The sequence below is a fragment of the Phoxinus phoxinus genome, assembly GCF_949152265.1.
Source record: "Phoxinus phoxinus genome assembly, chromosome: 22".
NCBI classification, from domain to species: domain Eukaryota; kingdom Metazoa; phylum Chordata; class Actinopteri; order Cypriniformes; family Leuciscidae; genus Phoxinus; species Phoxinus phoxinus.
This window is the reverse complement of record NC_136897.1, coordinates 4,476,560-4,504,535: the sequence shown is the minus strand read 5'-3', so window position 1 is coordinate 4,504,535 and position 27,976 is coordinate 4,476,560. Positions and strand designations below refer to the sequence as shown.

Sequence of the window (27,976 nt, the reverse complement as noted above, 5' to 3'; positions counted from 1 at the left end):
CTTTTTAAAAACCCAGTCGCGCATCAAGCCAGATCAGCCTGACGCAAATGCCGGGGATTCCCGCAGCTCAAGCCGCGTCACTCCGCCCACAGACCCGGTGATCTCCGGCACTCCTCCACACAGCTGACGGACTGCAGTCATGTTTGCTCATGTATTAAACCAGCTACTTATTATAATATGACTGGTCTCTTTAATGCTGTTTAGGTTCCTATTCTAACCATTTTATACAGGCGTCCTTAAACAGTGAACGGACAGATTCCCCGTCCCTCCACACGCCCTGCTGCGAGAGCAGGAGAGGAAGGCGCTCCCCCTGAGCTCAGACCGGAGAGGAAGGCTCTTATTCGGTCAGATGGCGTGCCGCAGTCCGCCCACGCGTTTCTCGCGCCCACACAGGCAGCGAAAGAGCGTCATTAACTCACCGCTCCTGCCAGCACAGCAGAGAGAGCCTAGACAACACAAGAGTTTCAAGAGTATTTCAGTACCATCTCACATCTGTGGAATAACGGTCTAACAAGCACTGAAAACAAATATAAATTTCCTGTTTGATGCGTAAAGATACAGGGTCTTTAAATAGAACGAAAAGTTTGAACTGAGTTAAAGCAGTGCAACTCTATAGAGTCCGTCGTTTCGGTTACTGAAGCTCAAGTTTCTTCTCGATCCTGTCCTGGATTCTGTCTTGAAGTCTCTCGAGGTGAGTAGTACACAACTAGCCTACTACTGATGTAGCCTACATTCAGCAATTACACTCTTAAAAACAAAGGTTCCTTATTGGCATTTGATTCAGTGAAGAACTTTTAACATTCATGGAACCTTTACACTGACTGCACAAAAGGTACTTTATAGTGGAAAGGGGTTCTTTGGATTTTTTTTAAATGTTCTTCATACTAAGAAAAAAAAAAGTTTATTTTTAGAACGTTCATTGAAAGGATCTTTGGGGAACTAAAATGGTTCTTTATGACATCACTGTGAAACCCCCCTTTTGGAACCTTTATTTTTAAGTGTGTACTGTCTATCATTATTATGAATGATCACTGGAAAACTACTGTAGGCTGTATTTAACACCAAAAATTCAGCAACACCATTGCTGGATATGAATGCCTTACACAAACTATGCTCATTATTTGTGAATTTTAACTCTAAGCTTAAAAAAAAGAGATGTAGCCTGTAGGCTATGTCTTTACTAGCCTGTAATTACTGACTGTTGCGATGTTTTTGCCAGAAAAAAACTTGCAACTTAAAGGGATTTCTGTCATATTACCAACCCTCATGTCGTTCCAAACTGAAATTTCCCACTGTATTATTGTAAATAAACAATTGTTGTTTGCCTTCAGCGCTTTGGTTTAATTGGCTTGCACTGATATCGGTCCTAAGTCAGACCCCGACAGTTAATGTTATTCCCCATACCCCTTAATAACGCCAGGGGACGTAACAAAGACCTTCCTTCATCTTTGGAACGCTATACAACGCTGTATGCATTACATTGCAGCCAGAGCCGGCCCGAGCCTTTTGGGGGCCCTAAGCAGAATTTGATTTTGGGGGCCCCTCCTACCACGCGGAGTCACCTGTGCTTGACGATTACTGACACAAATGTCACGCTATAATGCTACATTATAAATACAGTGAGGTTATGTGTTAATACAAAATAAATACTTAATAAAAAATAGATACTTAAATAAAAAGTTGTAACTTTTACTTTACTCTTTTACTAACTCATTGAAACTTCTGAAAACAAACTCTCACAAAACATAAATAAATTATTTGCAAATGTACAATAAATGTGCAATCTTCAACTACAAAATAAAACCAAAATAGACAAACATGGATATAATCAAAAATAGAATGTTACAAAAAAAAAATAGATAGGCTAGTTAAATAATGAAAGTGCATACATTTTTCACTTTTGTTTTTAAAACGTTTAACTTTTACTTTACTCTTTTACTAACTCTTTCAATTATTTACATCATTTAAAATAATGACAAAACTGAGAAATCAGAAACATAATAACAGCAACAACAATGACAATTATTGACGGTGTAACTGTCCTCAAAATATATTTTTTTAAATATATAGATTATAATTTTAACAGACTTTGTTGGATTGTACATGCATCATGACAGAATCCAACAAAGTCTGTTACAATAATAATGATGTACTGGCGCTAGTTGTATATGTGTACATGCAATGTATTTTCCCCCTCGGGGCTTGCCGTAGATGCGCACTCGGTACTGGAGTGTCGCGGGGTTTTGGAGTTAGTGATCTGATGTGTGGAATATAATAAACTGGAGAAGACTTCAAACTGCTATCGTTTATTATTTTCTTATTTCTGTTAGTGTTAGGTGAACCCTATACGAACGCTCGGTCACATTATTAAGATTATTAAAACCACATTAATAAAGTTGAAGTCTGGTCACTTGTGCACCACGACACGTGTGTGTGATGCTGACGCAGGAACTGGCCAATAATGAGCCACCATTCGGATGTAGAACCCGGAAGCGCTGCAATGTATTTACAACTTAAACAGCGTAGGAGACTGACGCAGACTAGAAGAATTTGTTGAATAAAGTCGTTATTTTTGTTTTTTTTGACTATTTTAATGATGTCTTCACTACCTTTCTGGGCCTTGAAAGTTGCAATGACGTTGCTGCCTATTGCTGGTTCAGAAACCTCAGATTTCATCAAAATTATTTTAAAGGAGTGGTATAATGCCCTTTTCACAAGATGTAAAATAATTCTTTGATGTCCCCAGAGTGTGTATGTGAAGTTTTAGCTCAAAATACCCCACATATAGTTTTATATAGCATGTTAAAATTGTCACGTTTTGTGTGTGCCCCTTTAAATGCAAATGAGCTGCTGCTCCCGGCACAGGGGGCGGAGCTTCAAGAGCTTGTGTCCTTTTACCTCACACACACATGCAGTAAATATTTCACAAACTTTTAGCCTTTTATGTTCAAACCGGAGTCAGACAATGATGGAGAGACTCAAGAAGAAGTGACAACATGTAGAAGCAACAGGACATTTCTGAATGGTTAGTTGATGAATTCATGTAGCTTATGTGTAGTTAACTACCGGTATCTTCTAGTCATTGATTAGCATATTCTGTCATGACAATCTATAAATCGTGATCCGGGGGCGGGGTTTATGTTAATTCTAGGGTTAGTGATGTCACTAACCCGGGAGGAATGTCGTGTTGCCGTTTGTTGTAGTCCTTAAAAAACTATTTCTTTAAAGGCAAATATCTTCCTTTGCTTTGAACTTTGAGTGTTGAGTGTTAAACAGCAACATTACACACTATCTAAAGTTAGAAAAGTGAAATCATAATCAACCACCCCTTTAATTCGTGTTCCAAAGATGAACGAAGGTCTTATAGGCAGTAGTCGTACCCACTATAGGTCAAGGGTTTCCGTAAACCCACTGAAAAAGCACGAGGATACATAACAGCATCGTTTTGTGACACAACTTTCACACTTTCATTCATAAATTCACCCGGTCTATGATGCGAAGCGACAGATCGTATCACTAAATCAAGTCACAAATTAAACTTACTGTATAAAGCAGAACGTCACAGAATTTGGCCATTTTTGACAATCTGTTGTTTATGGATCACAACTTGTAGGTATCTTCATTTGTATCTTCAAAAACATAATTTTTATTAATATCTTTCACATCTACTGCAGTCAGATTCACCGTGTTCACTCTGAAGGAATCACTCAACATGGCTGGGCACTTGTAATGACCCATCAAGGATGTTAAGAGCATAAAAGCAGGTTTAAAACTTGCCCCATTCGAGTCAACAGGGTGCAAATTTTAACATATAACATATAACATTTTTGTCGTTGTTCTCTGTATTGACAGCACTCCAAATTTACAAAAAATGGAGCTCAATGTTAAAATTGACCGGAGTTCTCCTTTAAGTCTGCATGTTCTGCACGTCTCTGTGTGAATGAGATAAAAACAACAACTGAAAACAGGTCAAATTTGATAGCAAAGGTCATAAATCGGCTGTTGGTGAACATGTCAAACTAACGATCCAAGACTTCAGGTTTTAGCCTAGGATCAGAGGAATCTTTTAGGATTAAAAAAATTGTTTCAGACGGCCAAAACGTGGCCAAAATCATACAGTGTGAACCCAGATTAAGTGTGACGATCATTTTTAATAATCTAAAGAACCTTTTTCCACTATGAAGAACCTGTTGTGGAATTGAAAGTTTCCATGGTTCTTCATGGAACCAACCGGATGCCTATAAATTAATCTTTATTTATGTGAGTCTCCATATTTTTGCCTGCACTGCAACTGGACTGAAAAACACTTAATAGAAATAAAAATAGTTCCCGAAGCTCTAGTTTGAATTCAGCTTCTTATGAAGACATCAGAAGAGAAGTCTCCGACTCCTGCCGGGACTTCAGATGATGTAAAATCTGAATCAACATACACCAATGCTACATATTCTATATATTTTTATCATTATTTTCTCAATTTCAATGAGCTCATTGTTCTCATTTATTACGGATAAATATATACTCTTTATTAGGAAACGACACCTAGCATTTTACATCATGTCCATATGCCAACTAAACAGATATTTTATATAATCAAGGGAGCAGCTTTGTGAAGTCTGTTCAGAAACTACAAGATACACATTCATTATTCAAACAAACACTTTCTACTGCTGTTGATCAGACATTGAGGTGACCGGAACAATTATCTATAAAACTGTATTATTTAGCTAACATTGCATGAAGAGTGTCAGCGGTTTGATATTTTTATTCCGTATGTTTTTTATCGCAGGATGTCATCCTATTTCCTGTGCACACAACAGTTATACCATGTTCACTCCCAGGATTTAATTTATCACAATTTTCTTACTAGAAACTTCCAATAGTCTGGAGCTCCGTCTATATTTTACCGTAAGCTTGTGCACGGCCAACAACAGTCTGTTAAGCTGATTTGTATTGCAAACTTTTTATTGTTATCGTAGAAATTTCAATTCATTATTGTAATTATAAGAACACTTGATTAGTAGTGCAAATAGTTTTACCCCACGAAATGTTTAGGTCGGGAAGTTTTAAGTATGACGACGTCAGGCTAACCGTTTACTGTAATTTGCACAAAAAACTGTACATTTAAAAAAATTATTTACAAATATTTTACAAGAAAGTACTATTATAGTCTTTCTACATCAAATTATGTGTAAATCAATGTGTTACTACTTGTCATTTCTCTGTAATTATTTGTGAAATTTATCAGCATCTTATTGAAATTCTACACCTTTTTATATATATATATTATATATATATATATATATATATATATATATATATATATGGTGACACTTTACAATAAAGTTAATTAGTTAAAGGAACACGCGACTTTTTGGGACTTAAACGGTTCACGGTATCCCCCAGAGTTAGATAAGTCCACACATACCCTTCTCATCTCTGTGCGTGCCGTAACTCTGTCTAACGCACCCACCGCTAGCCTAGCTTAGCACAAAGACTGGAGGTAAACGGCTCCAGCTAGCATACTACTCCCAATAAGTGACAAAATAACGGCAAAATTTTCCTATTTACATGTTGCGATTTGTATAGTCACAGCGTGTACAAATAACAAGGTCACATGAGACAGCCATCTTCTAACCGTAGGGGCTTCTCAGGCGCTGCGAGCAAATCACTATATATCACTAATATAGTTCCCAGTATGTATACGGTTAGTGACTATACAAATCGCAACATGTAAATAGGAAAATGTTGGCGTTATTTTGTCACTTATTGGGAGCAGTATGCTAGCTGGAGCCGTTTACCTCCAGTCTTTGTGCTAAGCTAGGCTAGCGGTGGGTGCGTCAGACAGAGTTACGGCACGCATGGAGATGAGAAGGGTATGTGTGGACTTATCTAACTCTGGGGGATACGGTGAATAAGCTTAAGTCTCAAAAAGTAGCGTGTTCCTTTAACATTAGTTAATGTATTTACTAACATGAATTAACATTGAGTAATACATTTGTTACAGTATTTATTAATCTTTGTTTCCATGTATAGCCTAGTATATCATATATATGGTACTAATGACATGCTTTGTGGGAATCCTATTGCAGTCATGTCACTTCCCCGGACGCTGGGCGAGTTGCAGCTCTACCGAGTTTTACAGCGAGCAAACCTGCTGATGTACTACGACACCTTCATCCAGCAGGGAGGCGATGATGTCCAACAGCTGTGCGAGGCTGGCGAAGAGGAGTTTCTCGAGATCATGGCACTAGTCGGCATGGCCACAAAACCCCTTCACGTGCGGCGCTTGCAGAAAGCCCTGCGCGACTGGGCATCAAACCCAACGCTGTTCAACCAACCCCTGGCCACCAGTGTGGCTCCCAGTGGAGTCCCTCTCCTCAGGATCGACAGCACTTCTGCTGGCTCGGTTATGGGTGCAAGAAGATCTTTAAGCAATGGTCAGCCAGGCTCTCCATGTGAAAGAGAGGAGGTGGGGTCTTGCCTTACGCCGCTCAGAGATAACAGTCCGAGGAGTCCCTGTTCACAGGCGTCTCCTGTTCCTCCAGACCATCTGTACAGAGAAAAACTGTCCCCCATGGACCCTCACTGGCTCAGCCCTGAAATGTATGGAGCTGGTGAGTTAGATGAAGACCAACCCATTCCCTCTCTGCCTTTCGCTTGCCACTCGCGTCTTCTGGGTCCTCCAACGCCTAATTCTTCCTCCTCCTCTTCCTCTTCCGTGGTCTCTCCGTGGCCCGGAGGTCAGCTGGACACTGAGACCATTAAAGCCGTGGAGGAAAGCGTTGATCGGCTTCTGAGAACCATGCCTCAAGCCGATCAAACCGAGCTGAAGACGCTTTTGAGACTCAATAAGAAACTGGCCAAGACAGTGGGACACATTTTTAACCTGGAACCTCATGACAAGAGCAAAGAGGAAGAGATACGCAAATACAGCCTGATCTACGGGCGCTTTGACTCCAAGAGGAGGGAAGGGAAGCAGCTCACACATCATGAGGTTTGTTAAAGAGAACAGTTTGATGAAGTTTGTTGGCTTCGGAAAGCCTAACAAGCTTGAAGGAGTTTTCCATTTGAAGTAGTTTTAAGTTTGAAAGAGTTTGAAGTTTGAAGGTTTTACGTTGAAAGGTTTTATGTTTGAAGCAGGTCTAAGTATGACAGGTTTAAGTTTGAAGCGTTTTTTAAGTCCCCCTGTAGTCAATAGTTTTAGGCATTGGCTATTTGCATTAAAGGATAATTCCGGTATTTAACACCTTGAGTCTATATTGTAGTTTGTTTTGGATGAACAAGAGTGGTGGACAACATTTTTTTGACAATGGTTCCTCTCTCGAGTTTTTGACTATAATAGAATTGGCCATGGACCCATTTAACATTGGAGTCAATGGGCATGTCCGAAAATGTCCGAAAACACTAACTCAGAGATCCACTCGGTCGGTCAAATTTACTGTAGTAAACGCTGCACAATGGTATTGCTCTTTACAACTTCGGACACATAATGGAAATTAATATGATTAGCCTTTTGCTTGACTACGTTATCAAACAGCTAATAATGTGTTGCTAATGATACACAAACCATCTCAGAGTTCGACAGCTGCCTTCTGAAAATCATATATCCTTAGAAAGGCTTTGAACATCAGATCGTCAATGGAGAACGGCATATAGTTTATCATAACATCGTACTATAGACCTTATGCACCAGATAAACAGTCGCCATCTTTAGAATATTGTCTTTGAACTTCTGTTTTGTGGTCGCTCTGTATATTTCTATGGGATCGCTGTCCATGAGTAACTAGCTTTTAAAGTGGATTTACTTAATGTAAAGTTAACGAAAGTTATCATGAGGATTGTAATGTTTGAAACAGATGTCTTAACAAATGTCAGTAGACTTGGAAGTTTTTAAAACGAGCCGTTCATTCATAAATATACGCAAGATCGCTGTGAAAATACAGACCCGAAGTCAAAAGACAACGAGCGCAGCGCTGAAAAGGGGCGGGGCTACATAAGGTGTATACATCATACCTGAAGTGATGTTGTACAATGAGGAGGACGTTGTCATGTCTGCGGAAATAGAGTAATCAGTGTCCCAATAAGCCATCGTCCTTATCAGTGCCCAAATTCATGTACACGATATCCTCACGCACTGGGAAGCTAGGGAACTGATTGAGACGCAGGTGTAAACAGGGCCTAAGAAAACCTTAGCATTGTCCCCATGACATTAGCGTCTATTTTTTTTATTACAAGCCCATTTAAGAAAGAAAAAAACAACTATTTAATTTTCAGAGAATTAATATCACATGAGTCTTTGCATGTGTTTTTCCAAGTAAATTTATGATACATTTTAAAGATAACTGAAACTCCTATGTTCTTGTACAATTCGGCCATTGTTGTAAATATTTAAAAAATTACAGCAGTTGTTTAATGCATTTTGTAGAATGGTAGTTTTTGCATGATTTAAGCACTTTCATAGAGCTCAGATGATCCGCTAAAATAACATCAAAGTGTTGATTCTCATATTTCCACTTTTAGATGCTCATCAATGAGGCGGCGGCTCAATTCTGCATCCGGGACAACGCTCTGCTGTTACGCAGAGTCGAACTCTTCTCACTAGCACGACAAGTGGCGAGAGAATGTGCCTACACCTCAACATTTAAACACCACAGGTCAGGAATGAATCGTACTGTGACTTTTAGTTTTTTCAAGGTTTTGCATTTTGATGAGGTGGTTGCATATATTGTTAAATATATTTGAATTTTATAGATACAGACATGTATTGTGCCTCGTACAGGTATGTATTTTTTTTTTAGATAAACTACTGAAAACATTTCTCCCAAATTCCAATAATAAAAAAGTGGCTGGTTGCAGTGTTTTCAGACCTCGAATAATGGAAAGGGAAGTGTTCAGAAATCATCTTGCATGCTCTCCATCAGCCTTTCACTTTCCACTTTCCATTTGATGGCTTGGTTTGATGCATGAAACATTCTCCTGCTGGAAAAAAAACATCTCATTGGGTAACATTGTCAGAGCAGAAGGAAGCAGGTGTTCTTCCAGGTTAACCTTGTACATGACTTCATTCATCTTTTCAGCCTGAGGAGTCCAGTTTTCAGCTTTGAGAGACCTCGAGAGGCCAATAAGCCATAAGTTTGATATTTTGTGGAGGACCGGTGATGATCTGGTGGTACTTAAAGGGATAGTTCCCCCAAAAATGTCATACTCAGTCATTAATTACTCTCCCTCATGTTATAAAACCACAAATGAAGATCTTTTTGATGAAATATGAGAGTTTTCTGTCCCTCCATTGACAGCTACGCAACTACCACTTTGACACTTCCAAAAGTATTTCGGGTTTGGAAAGACATGAAGGTGAGTAATTAATGACAGAATAAATTTTTTAATTGTAACATTTTTGGGTGAACTATCCCTTTTAACAAGGCTGAATCAGACCCAGCCCAATCTCCAGACCTGACCCCACTTCAACATCTCTGTTATGTGATGTGAAGGATTGGTGGAGAGCATTCAAAGATGCTTGAACGCTGGGATTGGGTTATTCCAACAAATCTTTATTTCCAAACTTTTCCTAAATTAAAACGTTAGTATTGTGTTGCTTAAAAATTAGTAAGAACTTTTTTTTCTTTGCATTCTTTTATGTTTTTTTTTTTGACAAGTTGTAATTTTCTGCAAATAAATGCATTAAATGACAGTATTTTTATTTGGAATTTGGGAGAAATGTTGTGAGTAGCTTATAGAATAAAAAAAAATGTGTCAATTTTATTCAAACACACCTATAAACAGTAAATCCAGAGAAACTGGTCATTCTGTAATAGTCTCTTATTTCCCAGTGCTGAATATGGAGAGCTTTTCCAAAGTTATAAGCAAAATCTTTAGATTTCATGACCAGTAGGTAGCGCTGTCTGCAAACTGCTCAGGGACCCTCGGGTCTTGGTTGTGATGACATAAGATTTATTTAGTTATCTCAGAGCGTTGTGAAGATACCCTCCTGTGATTTTTAGTGTGCTTTCTGCTGAATTATTTGAATCATTATGATAGGGGTTTGATTAAATCTAAAAGCTTTGAAGATGAGCTAAATTTGGTGAAGATGATCTGATGAACGCGATAGGAAGAGTGTGTTTTTCAGAAAAGTTGGGCAGAAATTGAATCCATGGCTTGTGTGTGACTTGGCACAAGCCCAGTAATCAGAAGAAAAAACGAATTATGTTTCAGACCATACGGTGCAAAGACATAATCAAAAACAGAAGTGCCGAACTGTTGGTGGTGCTATACGGTTTGAGATAAAGAGCACAAATATGAAGATTTAACTATTTACCTTAAAGTTATTTGCTTTTTCAGTTGTTTATCAGAAATATGATGAAATTGGAATTTTAGTATGAAGGACAGAATTCATAAAAATTATTCTAATTTAAAAAGGTGTGGAAGAACATAGAAAATCAGTGTGTTAGACTGTGTGCATTAGGCTGAGCAGAATCTCACAAACTTATACATTTCTTTCAAAGACATTAAAAAAATTATCTGGACAGAAGGGCTTGTGTAACCCGAATAAGTTGGCAGAACTCAAAACATTTAAGGCAATCAATTGTTAAAGTAAGTTTAAGTAAGCAGAACTAGCAGATTTTTATTTTATACTTAAACATTTCAAGTTAAGAACAATTAATATGGATGAGTACAATACTAATTCATACAATTAACTTAAAACTTTCTTGTAATCTCAATGTGAACACTTTTAATAGTATTAACTTAGTTAGCTTTAACAAGCTAATCTGCTAACATACTAAATTGTTAATATATTAACAATGGTATGTTATACAGAAGCACTTGCTGTATGAGTGCATGCAATATAAACGTATTTTTGGCTCTCAATCTCATGCACCACTCGTCACCATGATGGTGACTATCCTAAAACCAACATTAACAGAAATACTTTTAAATTAGCATAACAAAACATTAATCACTACTAAATCTCCCACTTAACATTAATCTTGCACAAAAAAACATTATATTACACTTAATTTAAGCATTTACTCTCCCTTTCGAGTGCCATTGGCAAAGCATGCTGGGAAATAGACATCCCAGCCGTTTCAGTTAAACTTAAGTTCGTCTAAATTAAAATAAATAATTTCATAAAACTCAAAACAATGAAACAGTTCAGCTTACTTAAAATATATCAGTTCTGTGAACTTGAAATAAAAAGAAAGTGCTAAATTCTTTTGAACCAATGTTACCCTTCTTGCATTTTTACCTTATAAATCCTTGTCCCAATGTACCGTTTGTGTGACCTGCAAACTAAAATATATGAAAATAGTCTAATAAATGCATCTCACAGAATCTTTCAACTCATAGAGGAAAAACAGATGTGTGTAATTTGACATTTAACTTAAAAGCTTAAAGTTACTGAGATATTTTGACTGCGAGCTCCGCCGCCCCCTTGCATTTGTCCTTGAACATTGTTTGACTTCATTACTGTGACTTTTTTTTATTTATTCTGAGCTGGGAATCTGAGCTGAGTTTGTTATATTATTATCTCAGGACATACTCAGATGATTGTACTCCCTCTGTTGACTGTTCTGCTCAGAAGAGAATCAAGCTTGATGTAAGTACATCAAGATATGTGTCTATTTATACATTTGCATTAAAAGGTATACAAGCCTTAGAAATATGCTCAGGTGAAGTATTTATAAAATGATTAGAAAGGTAATCGGATACCTAAGGAGATGAAAATAAAGATGTGAAGTTAGTCATTGCTCAGTGAAAGATAAGTTACTTTAGCTCTACATGGGGTGTCAAACAGAGACCTGCGCGGGACGGATTTATTATAAATAAATGTCACCACCTCCCACTCCCACCCGGAGGCGAATGCATACATAGATTTTTCCAGTACGTCCATGAAATTTCCATGAAACGGTTTAAAGTTACGTGTCACCTAGCCACAACATTACCATCCCAGCATAAATGCTCCCGATAAATAATTTGCATATTTATTGAAATATTTATATTTATTTGCATTTGCAATCAAAGCTTCTACATTCACGACCCTGTTATTAAAAGCAAGCATAAGCGACTGCATGTGTGTTTATGATCACTCCCTTTATAATCACTAAAAAGCTGTCACTTTTAGTTAATCGTGATCTCACAAAGTTTGTTATTATGAGAGGATTCGCAAGCGTACAGAACTGAACGAAAACTCCTGCGTTTTCAGTGGTGAGGAGATTAAACGCCTCTGATTGGCCACTGCGTTCAAGAAATCAACAGATATGTCTGTGATTGGCTACATTACTCAACGCTGCAAAAAAACACGTTGTAAAAGAAACCTTTGATGCTCTCCTGAACGCAAATACAAATACACACTGGATCGCTTGCCAAATCTGTTTTGCTAATATGCTATATAATGTATAATTATTAATAGTGTATAATTATTTTGTATATATAAATACACACACATGCATGTATATATTTGAGAAATATTTGCATTTATATACTGCATATATATTTTTATATAATTTATATTATATATAAATAGAACTATTTTATATATAAATAACACATTTTTCTTAAATATATACATGCATGTGTGTGTATTTATATATATACAAAATAATTATACACAATACACACACATATATTATGTAAACACAAACTTTTATTTTGGATGCGATTAATCACGATTAATCGTTTGGCTTGCGCCTGTAAATACATTTTTACTTTATTGAGCTGTTCTTGTTGCTTTTGTGCAATAGATAAATAACAATTTATTTGCTTGAATTTTATTTCTTAGATATTTCTATGTTGCGGGAGTCCTGCAAATCATTTTATTCTCCCGCACCCACAATCGCCCATCAAATCTTGTCCCGCGTTGCATTGCGTTGCGTCAGGTCCCAAGGTAGTCCCACGGCAGTGCAGCTCTCTAGTGTCAAACTTCAAAAAGAAGATTTGAACACCTTCTGAAATATTGATATTATAACGATATCTGTGACTTTATCAAACAGGTTGAAATATTCAGTGTTGGGGTGACGCATTACGAGTAACATGCATTATGTAATCAGATTACTTTTTTGAAGTAACTAGTAATGTAATGTTTTAATGTGCTTAAAAGCACTGAATTAAAATTCTCTCTCTTCCCCATAACTCATTAAACATGCACACTCATGCATGCGCGCAAACAGATAAAAAGTACAAAAGTAACAAAACGCATTACTTCTCAGTTACTGTTCAGTTTGTTATATAACCCATAGTGTTAAGAAAGCTTATGTATAGCGTACATCGCTCTAAGAATCAGGAAAAATTCTAAGTGCTCAGAATATTAATATTCATAGTGTTTTTACTGAGGGTGGATGTTATATAGACTATGTTGTTGAATACATTACTGCGTTAAACACTTGCTAAAAAAAGAACAACAACAAAAAAAACCATGAGAGAAAAAAGCCAGCCGAGAGAAAGAAAGGTAACACATTACTTTATAACGTTATTAGTTATTTTTTGGGGAGTAACAGAATATTGTAATGCAACGTAAAAAAAGTAACTTTCCCCAACACTGGAAATATTTTATATTGAAACAAATCAACTACTGTTACAAAACACATAATACTACCATGTTACAGGGCACAGATTCGGACAGGCTGTCTAAGGACCCAGTAGCCAATAGTGACATCAGATCTACAGCAGATGACAACAGCCTCTCTGGAGAAAGCCTAGATAGTTTAACACAAGGTAAGAAGTTTTATTTTTATTATTTTGACTGCAGTGTTTGTCAGTAAATCCTAGACATGTAACCCCAAAACCATCATTGTCCCACATTCTGTGCAAATGCCACGCAGGGCCACTTCACACGTAACGTGGGTTACTTTGACGTAAAGATCATTTTTTGTGTCCGTTCATACTCGTGTTAGTGTGAAACATTGCTGAAAGAAACCGTAACATGTGATTGAGAGGCATGTTTGTCTAATTGTGTGTGTCTTGATAGATATCAGCCCTCAGTTGCACCCGTCCTCATCCCCTCACCCCCCCACCGACACCACTGGCCTCGTCACCTGGAGTCGCCAGCTCATGCAGCAAACTCTCATGGATGAGGGCCTCAGATTGGCTAGAATGGTGTCACGTGACCACGCAAGCAAAGTCAGCCTAGGGTCAGAAAAGAGACAGATTTCAGGTGAATTCTGTGATGTTTTATAACATAAACCACGCTTTTCATGCACCTACCATGAATAGGGTACAAAACATAGTTTGAAACTTAAATGGCCAAAAAAAAGAGATGCTTATACCATCAGATGATTATCTACCTTGTTGTTTATCTACCTCAACAGGTGAAAACGTATATAAGCTGTTCATTTTTTTGATAACACTTTATTTTAAGGGGGTGTAGTTACGCTACATATACTTAATAACAGTAAAACATATATTATTGCAATGTTACTAATCCTAAAACTTAACCCTATAGTAAAGTACATGCACACTCTTAAAGGAACACTTTTTGAAATAGGGGTTATTCACCGTCTCCCCTACATCTAGATAGGTGGGCAAACGCATTTTTTTCTCAGTGCATGCATTGTCTTAGTCTGGCAGCGCCGCCGCTAGCTTAGCTTAGCATAATGAATGGAATCCTTTGTTGCCGGATAGCAAGTCGGGAGTAAAAGTGATAAAAAAATAAATAAATAATCTAATTACTTCTTGTGGCCTGCTTATTCACAACGAGTACAAATAGTGATGCAGATTAAGACTAGGCAATTTCCTAGGCAGATATTGACTTGGAACTATATTGAATCTGAACCAATCACCACGCGTGATATCTCTGCGCCCAAGTAGCAGTGCTTCGCCTGTGCTTCACCCCAATATAGTCCCAAGTCAATATCTGCCTAGGAAATCGCCTAGTCTTAATCTGCATTGCTTTTTGTACTGTAGAAGTAATTAGGTTATTTATTTATTTTTTGATCACTTTTACTCACGACATGCTATCCGGCAACAAAGGATTCCATTCATTATGCTAAGCTAAGCTAGCGGCGGCGCTGCCAGACTAAGACAATGCATGCATTGAGACAAAAATGCCGGTGATGGTGAATAACCCCTATTTCAAAAAAACGGCAGCGTGTTCCTTTAAGATGAGAAGGTTCTAAATAGAATCTAAAAGGTTCTGTCAGGCGCTTCATATATAGAACCTTTAGAGGTTCCCAACATGGGATCAGTTTATGGATTTAGTTTTAATTCTTTCATTTTGTTATAATAAATTTTTCATTTTTGATTAAATGTTATGAATTAAACAGCATGTCAACATATTTTATTACTTGAAAAAACTTTAAACATGAAAGTATTATGCAATCATTTAAGACATTTTGACTAATATAGAATCTTTATAAGTCAGAACTATAGGGATCTATTCACCTTATTCTTAAAGGGTTAGTTCACGCACAAATAAAACTTCCGTAATTACACCATCATGTCATTCCAAACCCGTAAGACTTTCGTTCATCTTCAGAACACAAATGAAGATATTTTTGATGAAATCTGAGAGATTTCTGTCCCTCCATAGACCGCTACGCACCTAAGCAATCTGTTCATCATATAAAGTGATCAAATCTCTTCAGTAAATTTGGACTAAACCGCTCAATTCATATGGATTAGTTTTACGATCTCTTTATGACCTTTTTGAAGTGTTAAAGTGGTAGTTGCGTAGCTGTCAATGGAGAAACAGAAATCTCTCTTCAAAAAATCTCGAGAAATCTCGAATCAAAAAGATCTTTACTTGTGTTCTGAAGATGAACGAAAGTCTTACGGGTTTGGAAGGACATGATGGTGAGTAATTAATGACAGAATTAAAATTTTTGGGTGAACTAACCCTTTAACTAATGTTAACGTATGAGATTTTATTGTTTAAGTGTAACTGAAATCTCCTTTAAAGGCTGCAGGTTCACTATGAAAGAATGATTTTTTAGAGATGATAGTGAAGAGACTAACACACCTTGAAGTGTCTCAGAGGAGCGTATAGAAGAACAGCGACAAATGGATTTATTGAACTTCTCTGGAAAGCTAATTTGGCTCATCTTGGATGGGATGAATCAGAGATTGTCAATGAATTTGATAAGCTCCTGCAGAGGCAAACATCTCAGTCAGACGTCGTCATTAGGGACCGCCGAATAAAAGAGAAATGTGTTTGGGCGGAGGGGGCCACAGGAAGTGTGTGGGTGATAAACTGGAGCCCCTCTTCCCTGTCTGACGTCAAAGCTGGTGAAAATGTGTGAGTAGAGGGCGGATGGATGGATGGATGGATGGAGAGAAAGAGGGGGTGAATGAGTAGGAGGGAGTGAGAAGGGCGTCGCTTTGACTCAGAGAGACAGAGTAAAAATAAACCATGTGGGCAGTGAAAGGATGCAGTCTCTCTCTCTCTCTCTCTCTCTCTCTCTCTCTCTCTCTCTCTCTCTCTCTCTCTCTTAATGAGCAAACTCACCAGTGCTTCAGTTCAGTGGCCAGAAATGAGCTTTAATCCGTCTTTCTTGGTATTTGGTGAAAATGCAAGTTCCTCATTTCATCGCGCTGTCAATCATTCTGCACTTACATTCCTCAGCATTGTTCTGCCTTCACATAAAAATAATGCGTTTTAATATAATGTTTTATTGCATTACTGTAACAAATCCGGATGCGTTTGAAAACACATCTTTTAAATGTTTTGGTCGTCCACACTGAGGGTACGTTTACTCGACAACAATGTACTAAAAAAACGGATAAGATTTTCCTTTGCGATTATTTGCGTACCGATGATAACGTTGTCAAAACGATCTCCGTTCACACGGTTCTGTGATGCTTAAAATGCTGTATTCAGCAGCCAAGCCAGTAGTTGGCGATGTCACTTTGTAAAGAAACGCTCGACGCGCCACAGGCTTGTGCAAAATTCAGAATTTCAGAATTGGCTTCCATTCAATTCATGAATTGGAATTTGAGTTGAATTGACTCCGCCCCACAGGAATTTGAATTTGAATTGGAATGAAAACTGAAGTTCAAAGACAAAACGCTGAAGATGGCTGCGCGTTTGTTTCTCTGCTGCGTAAGGTCTTATTGACTGAACACATAATACGCATGACATCACTGTTTTCATAAATTCGTGTTTTTGTAGTTTACACAGAGACGATGGCGGTATCCTTTTCAAAAACTTGCACTTTAAACTTGTTTTCCAAAGTTTGCGTTTTCAGCCCCTCAAAATGTATAAAATGTTTTCTGGTTTTAGTTGAAAACGATGTTGCGTAAACTGCGCTTATGACAGGTTTGTCCGGTGAAATATTTTGTTAAGACACTTAATACACTTTTTTTACATTTGAAAATGCCATTGTAGTGTGGACTTCGAAAATTTAGGTATTAGAAAACGATGACGCATGTTTAGTTATGACGCATATTGTAGCCTACCAATAGATATCGGTTTATACCGATATGTGCCCGCTATTTACTTTTATGTGTTGCTAAAGATAAAAGTTACACTGGTCAATCGTACATTACATTCCTGCAAAGATAAGAGAAAATGTACTCGAATGCTGTCCTGCATCAAAACAGCGATTAACTGTAGGTTGATTCTCACTAAAATCCATAAAATGATTGTGCCAAAATAATAGTGTGAGTATATCTGGTCTCTCTGTATAATTTCAGTGAGCTTTTATTAAGTTTTACGCATGTGCAGTAAGATGAGTTGAACGTTTTTTAGGTTGAACAAGCAACTTAGAAAACGCTAGTGTGGACATGGAGCTTTTTTGTAAGAAAAAAACATTTCAAATGTATCCGGTTTCAAATTAGACGTAGCCTTAGTGTCAGTTGTTTAATAATCAGGTATCCACTTTTCTAAAAGCATAATCACGTCAATAATAACACAAGCAGAAATGCAATGAGAAACCCAGTGATAAAAAAACTCTCCCAGTTCCATTTTGTATTCTCTCAGGAGACTCTTGATAACTCTTTACATCACTGTGCAGGACAATCCTGACACTCAACTGTCTCGCTCGTTGTTTTCAATGGGAATGTGTCACTTTCAAAGGCAATTTGCTCATTCAAGTTAAGTCAGTTTAACCTTTAAAGGGGTGGTTGATTATGATTTCACTTTTCTAGTTAGTGTGTAATGTTGCTGCTTGAGCATAAACAACATCTGCAAAGTTACAATGTTTAAAGTTCAAAACAAAGCTAGATATTTTCTTTTTAAAGAAATAGTTTTTTAAGGGACTACAACAAACGGCTGGTAGGGACTACACGACATTCCTCCCGGGTTAGTGACATCACCAACCCTAGAATTTACATAAACCCCGCCCCCTGAACACGATTTATAGATTATCATGACAGAATATGCTAATCAATGACTATAAGATAGTTCAGCAACATATGCATCAACTAACCATTCAGAAATGTCCTGTTGCCTCTACATGTTGTCACTTCTTCTTGAGTCTCTCCATCATTGTCTGACTCCGGTTTGAACATAAAAGGCTAAAAGTTTTGGAAATTTTCAGTGCATGTGTGTGTGAGGTAAAAGGACACAAGCTCTTGAAGCTCCGCCCCCTGTGCCGGGAGCAGCAGCTCATTTGCATTTAAAGGGTCAGTCATAAAACGGTGCGTTTTTGCTCACCCTCAAAAAGTGACAATTTTAACATGCTATATAAACATATCTGTGGGGTATTTTGAGCTAAAACTTCACATACTTCACTATAAAAAAAATGCTGGGTTGTTTTAACCCAAACCTGGGTCAAATATGGACGATCCCAACTGTTGGGTTAACATTTTTAATTAAAAAATTTAACCCAACGGCTGGGTATGTCCATATTTGACCCAAGTTTGGGTTGAAACAACCCAGCATTTTTTAGAGTGATCAGAGATTTATTTTGTGAAAAAGGCATTACCACCCCTTTAAGAGTGTCAGTGTGAGCAAGGATATATCCATTGACGTGATACTGTAATGTACTGTATTGTGCTCCCAACCCTGTTGATAGTCAAAAATGACTCAAATAAATACATTTTAAAACAAAGATTTAAATAAAAGTAACTTTGTTTATGTTCTCGTAGAGATGGAGGAGAAGTCCGAGAGGAGAGGATCGAGTAACAGAAGCATCAGTCCAGCGAACACCAAAGACGATCCATAACCGACATTCTGCAAGCCTCTGTGTTGAACTCAGGATATCATGGTGTTCGGTTCGCTACGGTCATTAGTTCTGTTCGAGATTTTAGAACTTGTACGCACCTTATGTTCTATTAGAACATTTAAAGACAAAAAGTTGTGTGTTTTCAAATGAAATTTGAAGCAAACGCAGGTTAGCGCAAACATCGTGTTACAAATACATGTCGTTTTCTTGGTCAGGATATTTTGACTTGACGGACAATGGTGCTCATTTTTATCCATTACCAAACTATTATTTATTAGGATAAATGGCATGCTTCTCGTTTGAAGAGCTGTGAGACATTGGGATGTAGGTTTCAGTGCATTTTCTCAGTTTCGATGGAGTTTTAAACAAAAGTTCATGAGGTGCATGCTCATTTAATCCAACCAATCACAATGCCAGAATACGCTTTCAAACTGCTCAAACACTTTATTATGTACAGCGGGCAAAATATGTTAACATTTACATGTTCTGGATTATGAAATTGACTGTATTGAGAAACCCTGACACTATTTACTTATACTGATGCAGTGAATATTATATCAAATCTAAATGCTTATATTTTAGTAATTTCCAAGGTTACAACAATATGAAAATGATTCAAATGAATCATCATGGTATTTTCACGGTTTAAAGGTTGAATGTCTATAACAGTTCCAATATTAGAAATATATCTGTGGCCTCTTTAATGACAGAGTATTTATTTTTTAATTCCTCAATAAATTATATTGTAATGTTTCTGTTTTACGTCTTGAGACTGTTACTTGCTAATAGTGTAAAAATATAGAAACTTTGTTTTACAACATGCAAAATATTGCTGATATTTTTAACTTTTTTTCCCCATATGCTGTATTTTTGTGTCGGTCTCAAAGAGTTAAAGTAATGCATGTGAAAATGTATAGAGAATTTTGAGGTTTCTGTCTCATTTCTGACACACTGATCCACCCACCCACTCGGCCCAGTCTCATCTCAGCGAACCCAGACAGATGAAGCCTGTGATTCACTGGCCCGATCCTAACATCATCATCATCATCATCAATCTCACAGATGGGGGAGGGTTTTGGAAACTTGTCTTAATTGTTTCAATTCTGAAAACTTCACCTTTACTGGATTATTCAATCTGTAATCATTAAATTGATGCAATGTGCTTGTAAAGACCAGTGATTGAAGGGAGATATTTCAATTCTGTCATCATTCAATTAGCCTCATAACCTGCATAGATTTATTTATCACATTATCACATATCCATTTATTTCTGGAACACTAAAGAAGATATTTGAAAGAGTGCAGAAACCCAAACAGATACATGCATACTGGATAAACTGGTTAGCTTGTGTTTAAAGCAACGCATAATAAAAAGTAATGGCAAGTAGGAGGTATACAAGACTAAAGAGATTCGTCATGTCATGTAAACATCTTTATCCAATTATGCCTTAAAGGTCCCATGCCATGGGGTTATTTTATTATTTTATAATGTTTCCTGGGTTGCCCTTATAATGTTAATGTTTTTTATATATCAAAAATAGTCATAATTTAGAAATAAAAGGCATTTTTCCTATAGCCTGATTTTAGCCTCTGATTTGAACGTATATATAATGAATCATTAATCATCCCAGGTAGCAGAAATAAAAATTCCACGTACATTTTCCTAACGTTCCCATTAAGTTATGAATCTGAATGTTATCTAAACGCTCAAAACGTTGTTTTTGTCATGGTTTTAAAGTCCCCCTGTAGTCAATAATTTATTTGAACATTTTTTGTATAGACAGTATAGACCTATAGACAGTACTCACAAAGGTATAACGATCAAGATTAACTTAAAAATTGCCTGGAGTTCTCCTTTATTGATGTATAAATAATGTTTTTGATAATAACATTTTGAGAAAGACCAGATAACTTTGAATGGATGTTCTATCATTGTTACTGGGAGAACGTTTCTTCACAACTTTGAGAGAACGTTAGCCGAAGTTCTGAGAACATTCCCTGTTAGCTGGGATACCACTGATTTACATGCAGCATAAACATAATGATAAGCTAATGAGGTTTTACAGCCGGGTGGTATGATCCAATAATGCCCCACAAAACATCATTTTATAGTGTATTTCATATTTAATTGATAGACAGCACTGTTCACTATCATGCGCTATAGGGTAGTGAAAATACAGCATTTGGGTAAAACAGTAAATCATTTTTAAATAATAATGATATATTTCTATTTGTACAAACACTTTTTTGTGATGGAACCAAATAATTAGGACAGGAGATGAATCATCAAAGCTACTTAAATGTCCTAATTGAATGAAGGCTTAATCTAAGCCCTGTCTGTGAAACCAGGCCATTATGTGTTTGCACTTTGCACTTTGTATGCATTACAATTTTACAATTTAATACAAATAAATCTTGACCATCACTGACCTAACCTTAAATAGTTTCAAAATCCACTTTTTTTTTATATAGTGAATTTGATTCCCAGCACTGCTTTTCTTCAGGTCATGTGTGTAGTGAGGTGACGCAGAAACTCTCCACGGGTGCTTGTGTGTCCCGGAAACACAGCGTGACAGAACTCACACACCTGCGACTGCAGCGTCACTCCAGACATGAACAGCGCCCCGGCATGACTGACCAACTCGCTGTCCAGAAAGGAGGATGACCAGGGCCTCTGTGGGACAGACAAACACTCTTTTCACACACATCAGATTATAAACTCTTCGGGCGCTTCTCAAACGGATGGCTGTGTCCTTCTTAGTCTAGTGCTTGTCAGCATTAAACCCTAGAATGAGACCGTCTAGTAAGTGAGCATGACTATGTCACGGCAGTCACGCATGTTCCTGCTCCCATGGTCACGGCACAAAAATACTATTAAAACTTAATTTTGGAAAGATACTTAAAAATATTTACATTAACTTGGCCTGCGGTCTCCCATTGGCTTACATTATTGGCAGTTTAGTGTTAAAGCCCCCGTGTAATCCATAATTTTATCCCTTAAAACTCATCTTTGATCACCAAAATGACATATCTTGGTGTCACATTATGACTGTGTGGTGTTTTTAATATGCTTTAAGACAAACCATGTGTAAATTCATAAGTCGACAGCATTGCTGAGTATTTTCTCTTTAAAACTGCAGTGAACCAAAGACAGTCTCAAAAACACGGTTTGAAATCGCTGGTGTTTCTGACGTCACAAACTACCTTGTAACCAATCAGATCAACGTGTGATCGTCAACCAGTGGATCTCTGAGTGAGTGGAGGCAGGGCTCATTTGCATATTCATAGAATCGCGTATACTAAATGAGGCAAGGGTGTCGAGTTACATTCAAGCTATTTTAAGCCATGAAGAAAATTTTTTCAAGGAAAAAAAACGTTTAAATGTGTTATTTTGGTGATCAAAGATGAGTTTTAAGGGATACAACTATTGACTAAAGGGGGACTTTAAATTATTGCATAATTATTTTATGGGGGTTACTTACATTTTTTGTCTAGTTTAGTTTACGAGCTGTTTAATTAATAGAATTTCATTAAAAAAAATAAACCAAATCCATAATATGACTTATTGACCACTGTTTCTATATATGAAGTGTCTGACAGAAGGTCTATATAGAATCTTTTCTACCAAGAGTGTAGAAAGATGTTTAGCAGGAGGTGTGGTCAGAATGACTAGACACAATAAATTACAAGTCATTCAAGTTTAGGAGCTTAAAACAAAGAAAACCGGAGTGAACCAAAGCTAACTAAGAACAGATATGATACAAACCCGCAGCTGTTGTGAAGTCTGGTTAGCAAAATAATGTTGCTCAACTTTCCTCAGGTCATCCCAGACACTGGTTTCCGCCGTCTTTACGGGATTATGGAAAACCACATTATCGTGGCTACCTTGTTTCTGATCGGACATGTCCAGGTTAAGATGCAGTTGGTCTAGTCCTCTATCAATGTGACTGAGATCATGAGCAGCTGAAAAACAAACACATAAACGGCAGAATGAAAAAAACTGGCGCTCAAAAGATTTACAAAAGACAAAAAAAACATTTTGAGTGAAAACTTTCACTCAGAAATTGCTTGTAAATTTCACAATTATTCACAATGAAACGGCTTGTAACACTGAATTAAAAATGACATTTTAAAGTATTTTCTTCAAAAAAATCTTTGTTGTATTTTAAAACTATTTACATCAGTGTAGACTTTAAAACTTTCAATTGAAAATAACTTTAATAATGAGAATCGTGTACTTTGAGGGTTCAGTATGTGTGTTTCAGCGGGATGTCTCCGAGATTCATGGGATTCTGTGGGATGGGGTTGGTGTCCCGTCTTTTTCGCTGTACACTGGCACAGGTTGGCTGACTCTGAAAGTGAACATCAGTGTCATTTATCATAGTCTCTACAATCATTTAATAATACATGGAGTACTGAAAGTTGGTGGTTTATTTGAGTCCTTTGACCTTGTTGTTGTTGCACTGTGTCAGAGAGATGTCGTAGCATTGCTGCTTGTTTTAAGCAGAGAGACTGGAGACGGACAAACTCCTGATACAGCGCTGTATACGCCTCGTCCATCTTTATGAGTGGAGGAAATTAAAAATTAAACGTATTGGAAAGTCTTCGAGCTTGCAGTCAACTTCTGTATGGTAAGAAATAGAGAAAGAGAGAGAGATTTCCACCATTATTACAACAACAAAATACTACAAACGTATATTTCATTGACCAAAATGGAGCAAGTGCACAATGTCATTAAAAAGCCAATTTACAGCTTATGATATTTTTTATGCAAAATTTAACAGCAAAAAACGTAGTGCATTTAAAAGTACCATCCGAAAATGAAGGCTGCTCTGTCCCTGCTCGAGCTTCTGTGTAAAGTCATAATGCTGCATAAAAGCCAGATTAAATTATGCCTGCTCTGATCCATCTCAGACCCTAGAATCAAATTAATACAGTAGTAATTGCTGTGTAAATGCAACTACGCCACCTCTGAGCAGCATTAAAGTTGGCATGAAACTGAAGTTGCGATTGTCTTTACTTTTCATTTGTGACGTATTTCTGATTGAAACAGTGTCATGACGAATCGGGTCCTCCCTCAAAATCAGTTAATGATTATACTAAGTACATACAAACAATATTAATTTGAAATATGTACAGCTTAAATAGCCTAAAACAAAATGAACGTTTCTTTTCCTTGATAAAACTGGTAGTTAATAAATAAATAAATAATAGCCTATTAAGTGAATAAATTAACATGATAACATTATGTTTAAAACTGAAATATTTGGAAATTTAACACTTAATTTAACACATAATTACATTATGTATAGGCTACATGTAGGGTAAGTAAAAATGTGTAAACTAAGCTATCAGACTAATCGGGTATCTGTATGCTATGCTAGTACATAAGCAAGTTAATACAAACATTAATGGTCTTTATAACGTTAATTCAAAAAGCATTTATCAACATGATTTTGTAAGAATTGTAAATGGGCGAGTGCCTATTAAAAGTAATTTGAGCCAATTGTATCGCTTGGGGTCCTAGACCCAATTAGGGTGACCACCATCAAACAAACCAAATGTGGGACGATTACTAAGTTTGTGTGGGACAATGTGGGACATGTTACCAACACTAAAAAATAACCTTAAACTGTTATATAATGTAAAGATAATATAATATAATCTAACTTAATAAAAACATTTGTATTCTGCCTTTCAGCTGATTAAAATACTTTGTTCTTTAGTCCCTTCCAGAAAACACCATTACATTACAATGTAACATAACATGTCTTTATTTTACATGTCATTTAAGTTCAACATCACTGAGCCCAAAGGCAGCAGGCATGCAGATAACTATTTTTGAATCAGTTCTGACCAAGTCCAACTAAAATACAACAAAATAAATAAAGATCAAATAAAATAAAAAACAACATAAAATTAGTTAATTGACAGTCTTATATAATAAGAATCTATTAAACCAAAAACTTTTATATTTTTTTAGAAAGGATGTGAATTAGAACAACCACAGCAGGCAACAAGTTCTAACTCTGTTAAATTCACATTTTAATTGACCGAATTATCCATTTGTTTTCTGACAGGGAACACATGGAACGAATCACCGCTCCACATTTTGATTGACAGCCGCCACAACCTACCAGTGACCGTGTTTACCATTGGATCATTTCAACCATTGGATAGGATTTTAAAAACGGCTGTTGTATTTGCACTTCTGACGAAGCGCTGTTAAATATAGGTGAAAAACTACGCCACAAAAACAATAAATAAAATGCTTTCTTAAAAAGGCAAAAGATCGCATGCACGTTTTCTTAATATGATCATTAAAAACCAACAGACTGATGGAAATGCGGGACATTTTCTCAATATGCGACGTGCGGGACAAGGGGTGAAAATGCTGTGCGGTACAACGCAAAGCGGGACGGGTGGTCACCCTAGACCCAATTTGCGAGTAGGACCCGATTCGTCACCACAATGGCTTCTGGAACCAGAACAAATTTTGAAGTTAAATTAACCACTTTATTAATCCCACAAGGGGATGTTATATGTAGGGCGTGGCTTGATTCTGTCCGTGTGGAATTTTTGTGATTTGCGATTGGTGGATCTCATGTGAGTGACAGGTTGCCCCGCCCTCACGCCAGTAAACACATCACCAGAGAAGAGATGTTTCTGCAAGAGGGAGGGGAAGCTATTTTGATTAAAGATTTTGAGGCACATGAATTTAAAACAAAAAATAATTTACTAATAAATACAGCAGAATTCCAAAAAAAAATCAATTTTGATCTCATTATGACTTTAAACAATCTGTGTAGACACCTAATTGCTGCTTCAGAAGCCACATCTGTAATGTAAATTTGGTAAATATATATTTTTTATGTTATGTAATATATGTATTTTTTTGTTGTTATGAGTCAAAAAAGCATTGGTACCCGCCTTAGAACAGAATATTGCTTCGAGAAACAGGGAAGTAAATACAGATTACAGGTTTCTGGTGCCACAAAAAAAGTTGTTGACTAGTAGAGTCGAGACTAGTCGTTACAGGTCATAGACTGGGTGCTGTCACAAAATTATAACATCTGACTATTTTTGCCCTCTTGACTTGACATTAAAAAACGTGGCTACAACTTTTCAGTTTTTCCTTCAGAGCGACATGATTCAGTAACTGTACGGCTTCGAAGTCGAAAGGTATTTTCTGACTGAGGTGACTTTTTAGTCAACCGATAGCTAACCATGGGTAAACCTCAAACCATCAAAATCATCCGCGCAGTATTCCTCTGGCAACTTAAACCACAGGTGTCAAACAAACACAGAGCAGCCTACCTTTGTTTGTACCACCAGATATTCAAGAATACATCTGTAGCAAACGATAGCAACACGTTTCTACATTGCATTGATGTGGCCACAGAATGAAAGCATAAAGAGGAAGAACAGATTTGCATAATAGTATACATAAGCTACGTGCTTACTATCAAAACATTCGTAATCTCGATACAATAGAAGATATATATTTTACGTTTGTCACTCTGATGACCGTGCGATGATTGTCCGTATGTGCATTCCGGCGTAAACTTTACAAATAGCAGAAAACAGTAAGTTAGCTATGAGGAAATCAAAAACAGGAACTCTTGCAGGAACCTCCTCCCGGGTCAGTTAAAGTGACCCAGCACAGAATCAGCGCATTATCTCTAATCATTCACGTCTTCAATCGAGTAACGTTAAACGTCCATACTGGATGCGTTATCATAGGAGCGTCTACAGTATTACAGTGGGCTAGTGCATACTGTGTGTAATTTTTTTGCTAAAGGGGACATTAACTGCATTGTTTTATAATGTTTTCTCGGGTGCACTTATAATGTTAGTATGATTTTTACATCAACATCTTTTTTTATTTTTCCTACCCTGATTTGAATGCTCTGTTTAAAGGGGCATTTCTGCTGTGAGACTTCAGTGTAAACGCCCACTGCTGTGATTGGCTGACATCTTTGCATATGAAATAGTAATGTATTACATTTGGAACTCTCACATTTTTACGTTTACAGCTGTCAGGGTTAACTAATCTATTGATTGATGAATATTTTCTTGTTAAAATAGGATAGAAGATTCGACCTCAATCCATCCTCAAACCCCAAACTTTTTTTGCCAGCCGAACCCCTTAGACATAAATTATGAACCCCCTGAGATTTGAAGTTAATATTTCAATAATTTAACAACACATTTACATATTCACGCTTATGTATGTTTTTACATAAAAATACATAAGATGCTTTGTTTTTAAATGGTCACATGACAAGCAAGTAAATAGATTTTTGTAAGTGTTTTATTTTGACATCGTAGCTTTTAAAAATGTCACATGATGATCCTTCAGAAATTAATAGGTGTGTTCGACTTGAAGCGCCGCTGTACAGACGAGATTGGTGTATGACATGATCAAAGTACCAAAAGAGCGAATCAAAAGCATTACAGGGGGAGCCGTCTGCTCTGTAATCCTTCTTGCCCCGGAGCCAGTGTTGGGAAAGTTCACTTTCTACATGAACTAGTTCAAAGTTCAGTTCACAAATTTTAAAATGAACTAGTTCAGTTCATAGTTCACAGTTTCAAAAATGAACTAGTTCGTACAGTAGTTCTTTCTTTTTTTCATGTATTATTTTTGTCATTTCAAATATAAATACAAACTAAAGATTTTTGAAAAATATAGAGTAGAAGAAATTAATTATTATTAGGTGCAATCATTATTGCTAGTGCACATAATCATCTTTGGTTGCTTTTGTTTGCTTATTGATGTTGCCATTGTGGTTGTTTAGTTGCTTTGCAATAATGTTCTTTGGTACTATTGGTTCTATGTGGCATTATTTATTTATTGATGTTGTCCTTGTGATTGTTTT

The 27,976-nt window shown here is 36.9% G+C and overlaps 2 protein-coding genes across 5 annotated transcripts; one reads left to right on the top strand and one right to left on the bottom strand.

Moving 5' to 3' along the window:
* Positions 1-84: 84 nt before the first annotated feature.
* Positions 85-20,274, top strand: nab2 (NGFI-A binding protein 2 (EGR1 binding protein 2)). The gene is made up of 7 exons (XM_079597714.1): positions 85-691; positions 6,090-6,994; positions 8,521-8,654; positions 11,533-11,596; positions 13,602-13,710; positions 13,964-14,149; positions 19,021-20,274. Exons 2-7 carry the CDS (start codon positions 6,092-6,094, stop codon positions 19,095-19,097), a joined length of 1,473 nt encoding a protein of 490 aa, XP_079453840.1. The 5' UTR covers positions 85-691; positions 6,090-6,091; the 3' UTR covers positions 19,098-20,274.
* On the bottom strand, positions 20,269-26,846 carry LOC306990615 (uncharacterized protein). Of its 4 annotated transcripts, none has more exons than XM_079597716.1 (5): positions 26,608-26,830; positions 23,546-23,721; positions 23,336-23,449; positions 22,864-23,060; positions 20,269-21,771 (listed from the first exon to the last, which is right to left on the bottom strand). In XM_079597716.1, exons 2-5 carry the CDS (start codon positions 23,655-23,657, stop codon positions 21,598-21,600), a joined length of 597 nt encoding a protein of 198 aa, XP_079453842.1. In that variant the 5' UTR covers positions 23,658-23,721; positions 26,608-26,830; the 3' UTR covers positions 20,269-21,597. The 4 variants fall into 4 exon arrangements, with proteins under 4 accessions (XP_079453842.1, XP_079453843.1, XP_079453845.1 ...); XM_079597717.1 differs by having other exon boundaries at positions 21,205-21,771; positions 26,561-26,846; XM_079597719.1 differs by having other exon boundaries at positions 21,206-21,771; positions 23,546-23,657; positions 26,608-26,719.
* Between the last annotated feature and the right edge of the window lie 1,130 nt (positions 26,847-27,976).

Excerpts from the sequence above, each read along its gene's own strand:
- nab2 (XM_079597714.1), top strand. The coding sequence starts at position 6,092 with ATGTCACTTCCCCGGACGCTGGGCGAGTTGCAGCTCTACCGAGTTTTA. Across the intron at positions 11,597-13,601 it reads AGAAGAGAATCAAGCTTGAT|GGCACAGATTCGGACAGGCT; the intron begins GTAAGTACATCA and ends ACCATGTTACAG. Across the intron at positions 14,150-19,020 it reads AGAAAAGAGACAGATTTCAG|AGATGGAGGAGAAGTCCGAG; the intron begins GTGAATTCTGTG and ends ATGTTCTCGTAG.
- LOC306990615 (XM_079597717.1), bottom strand. The coding sequence starts at position 23,657 with ATGGACGAGGCGTATACAGCGCTGTATCAGGAGTTTGTCCGTCTCCAG. Across the intron at positions 23,450-23,545 it reads CACAGTGCAACAACAACAAG|AGTCAGCCAACCTGTGCCAG; the intron begins GTCAAAGGACTC and ends GTTCACTTTCAG. Across the intron at positions 23,061-23,335 it reads ACACATACTGAACCCTCAAA|CTGCTCATGATCTCAGTCAC; the intron begins GTACACGATTCT and ends TTTGTTTTTCAG.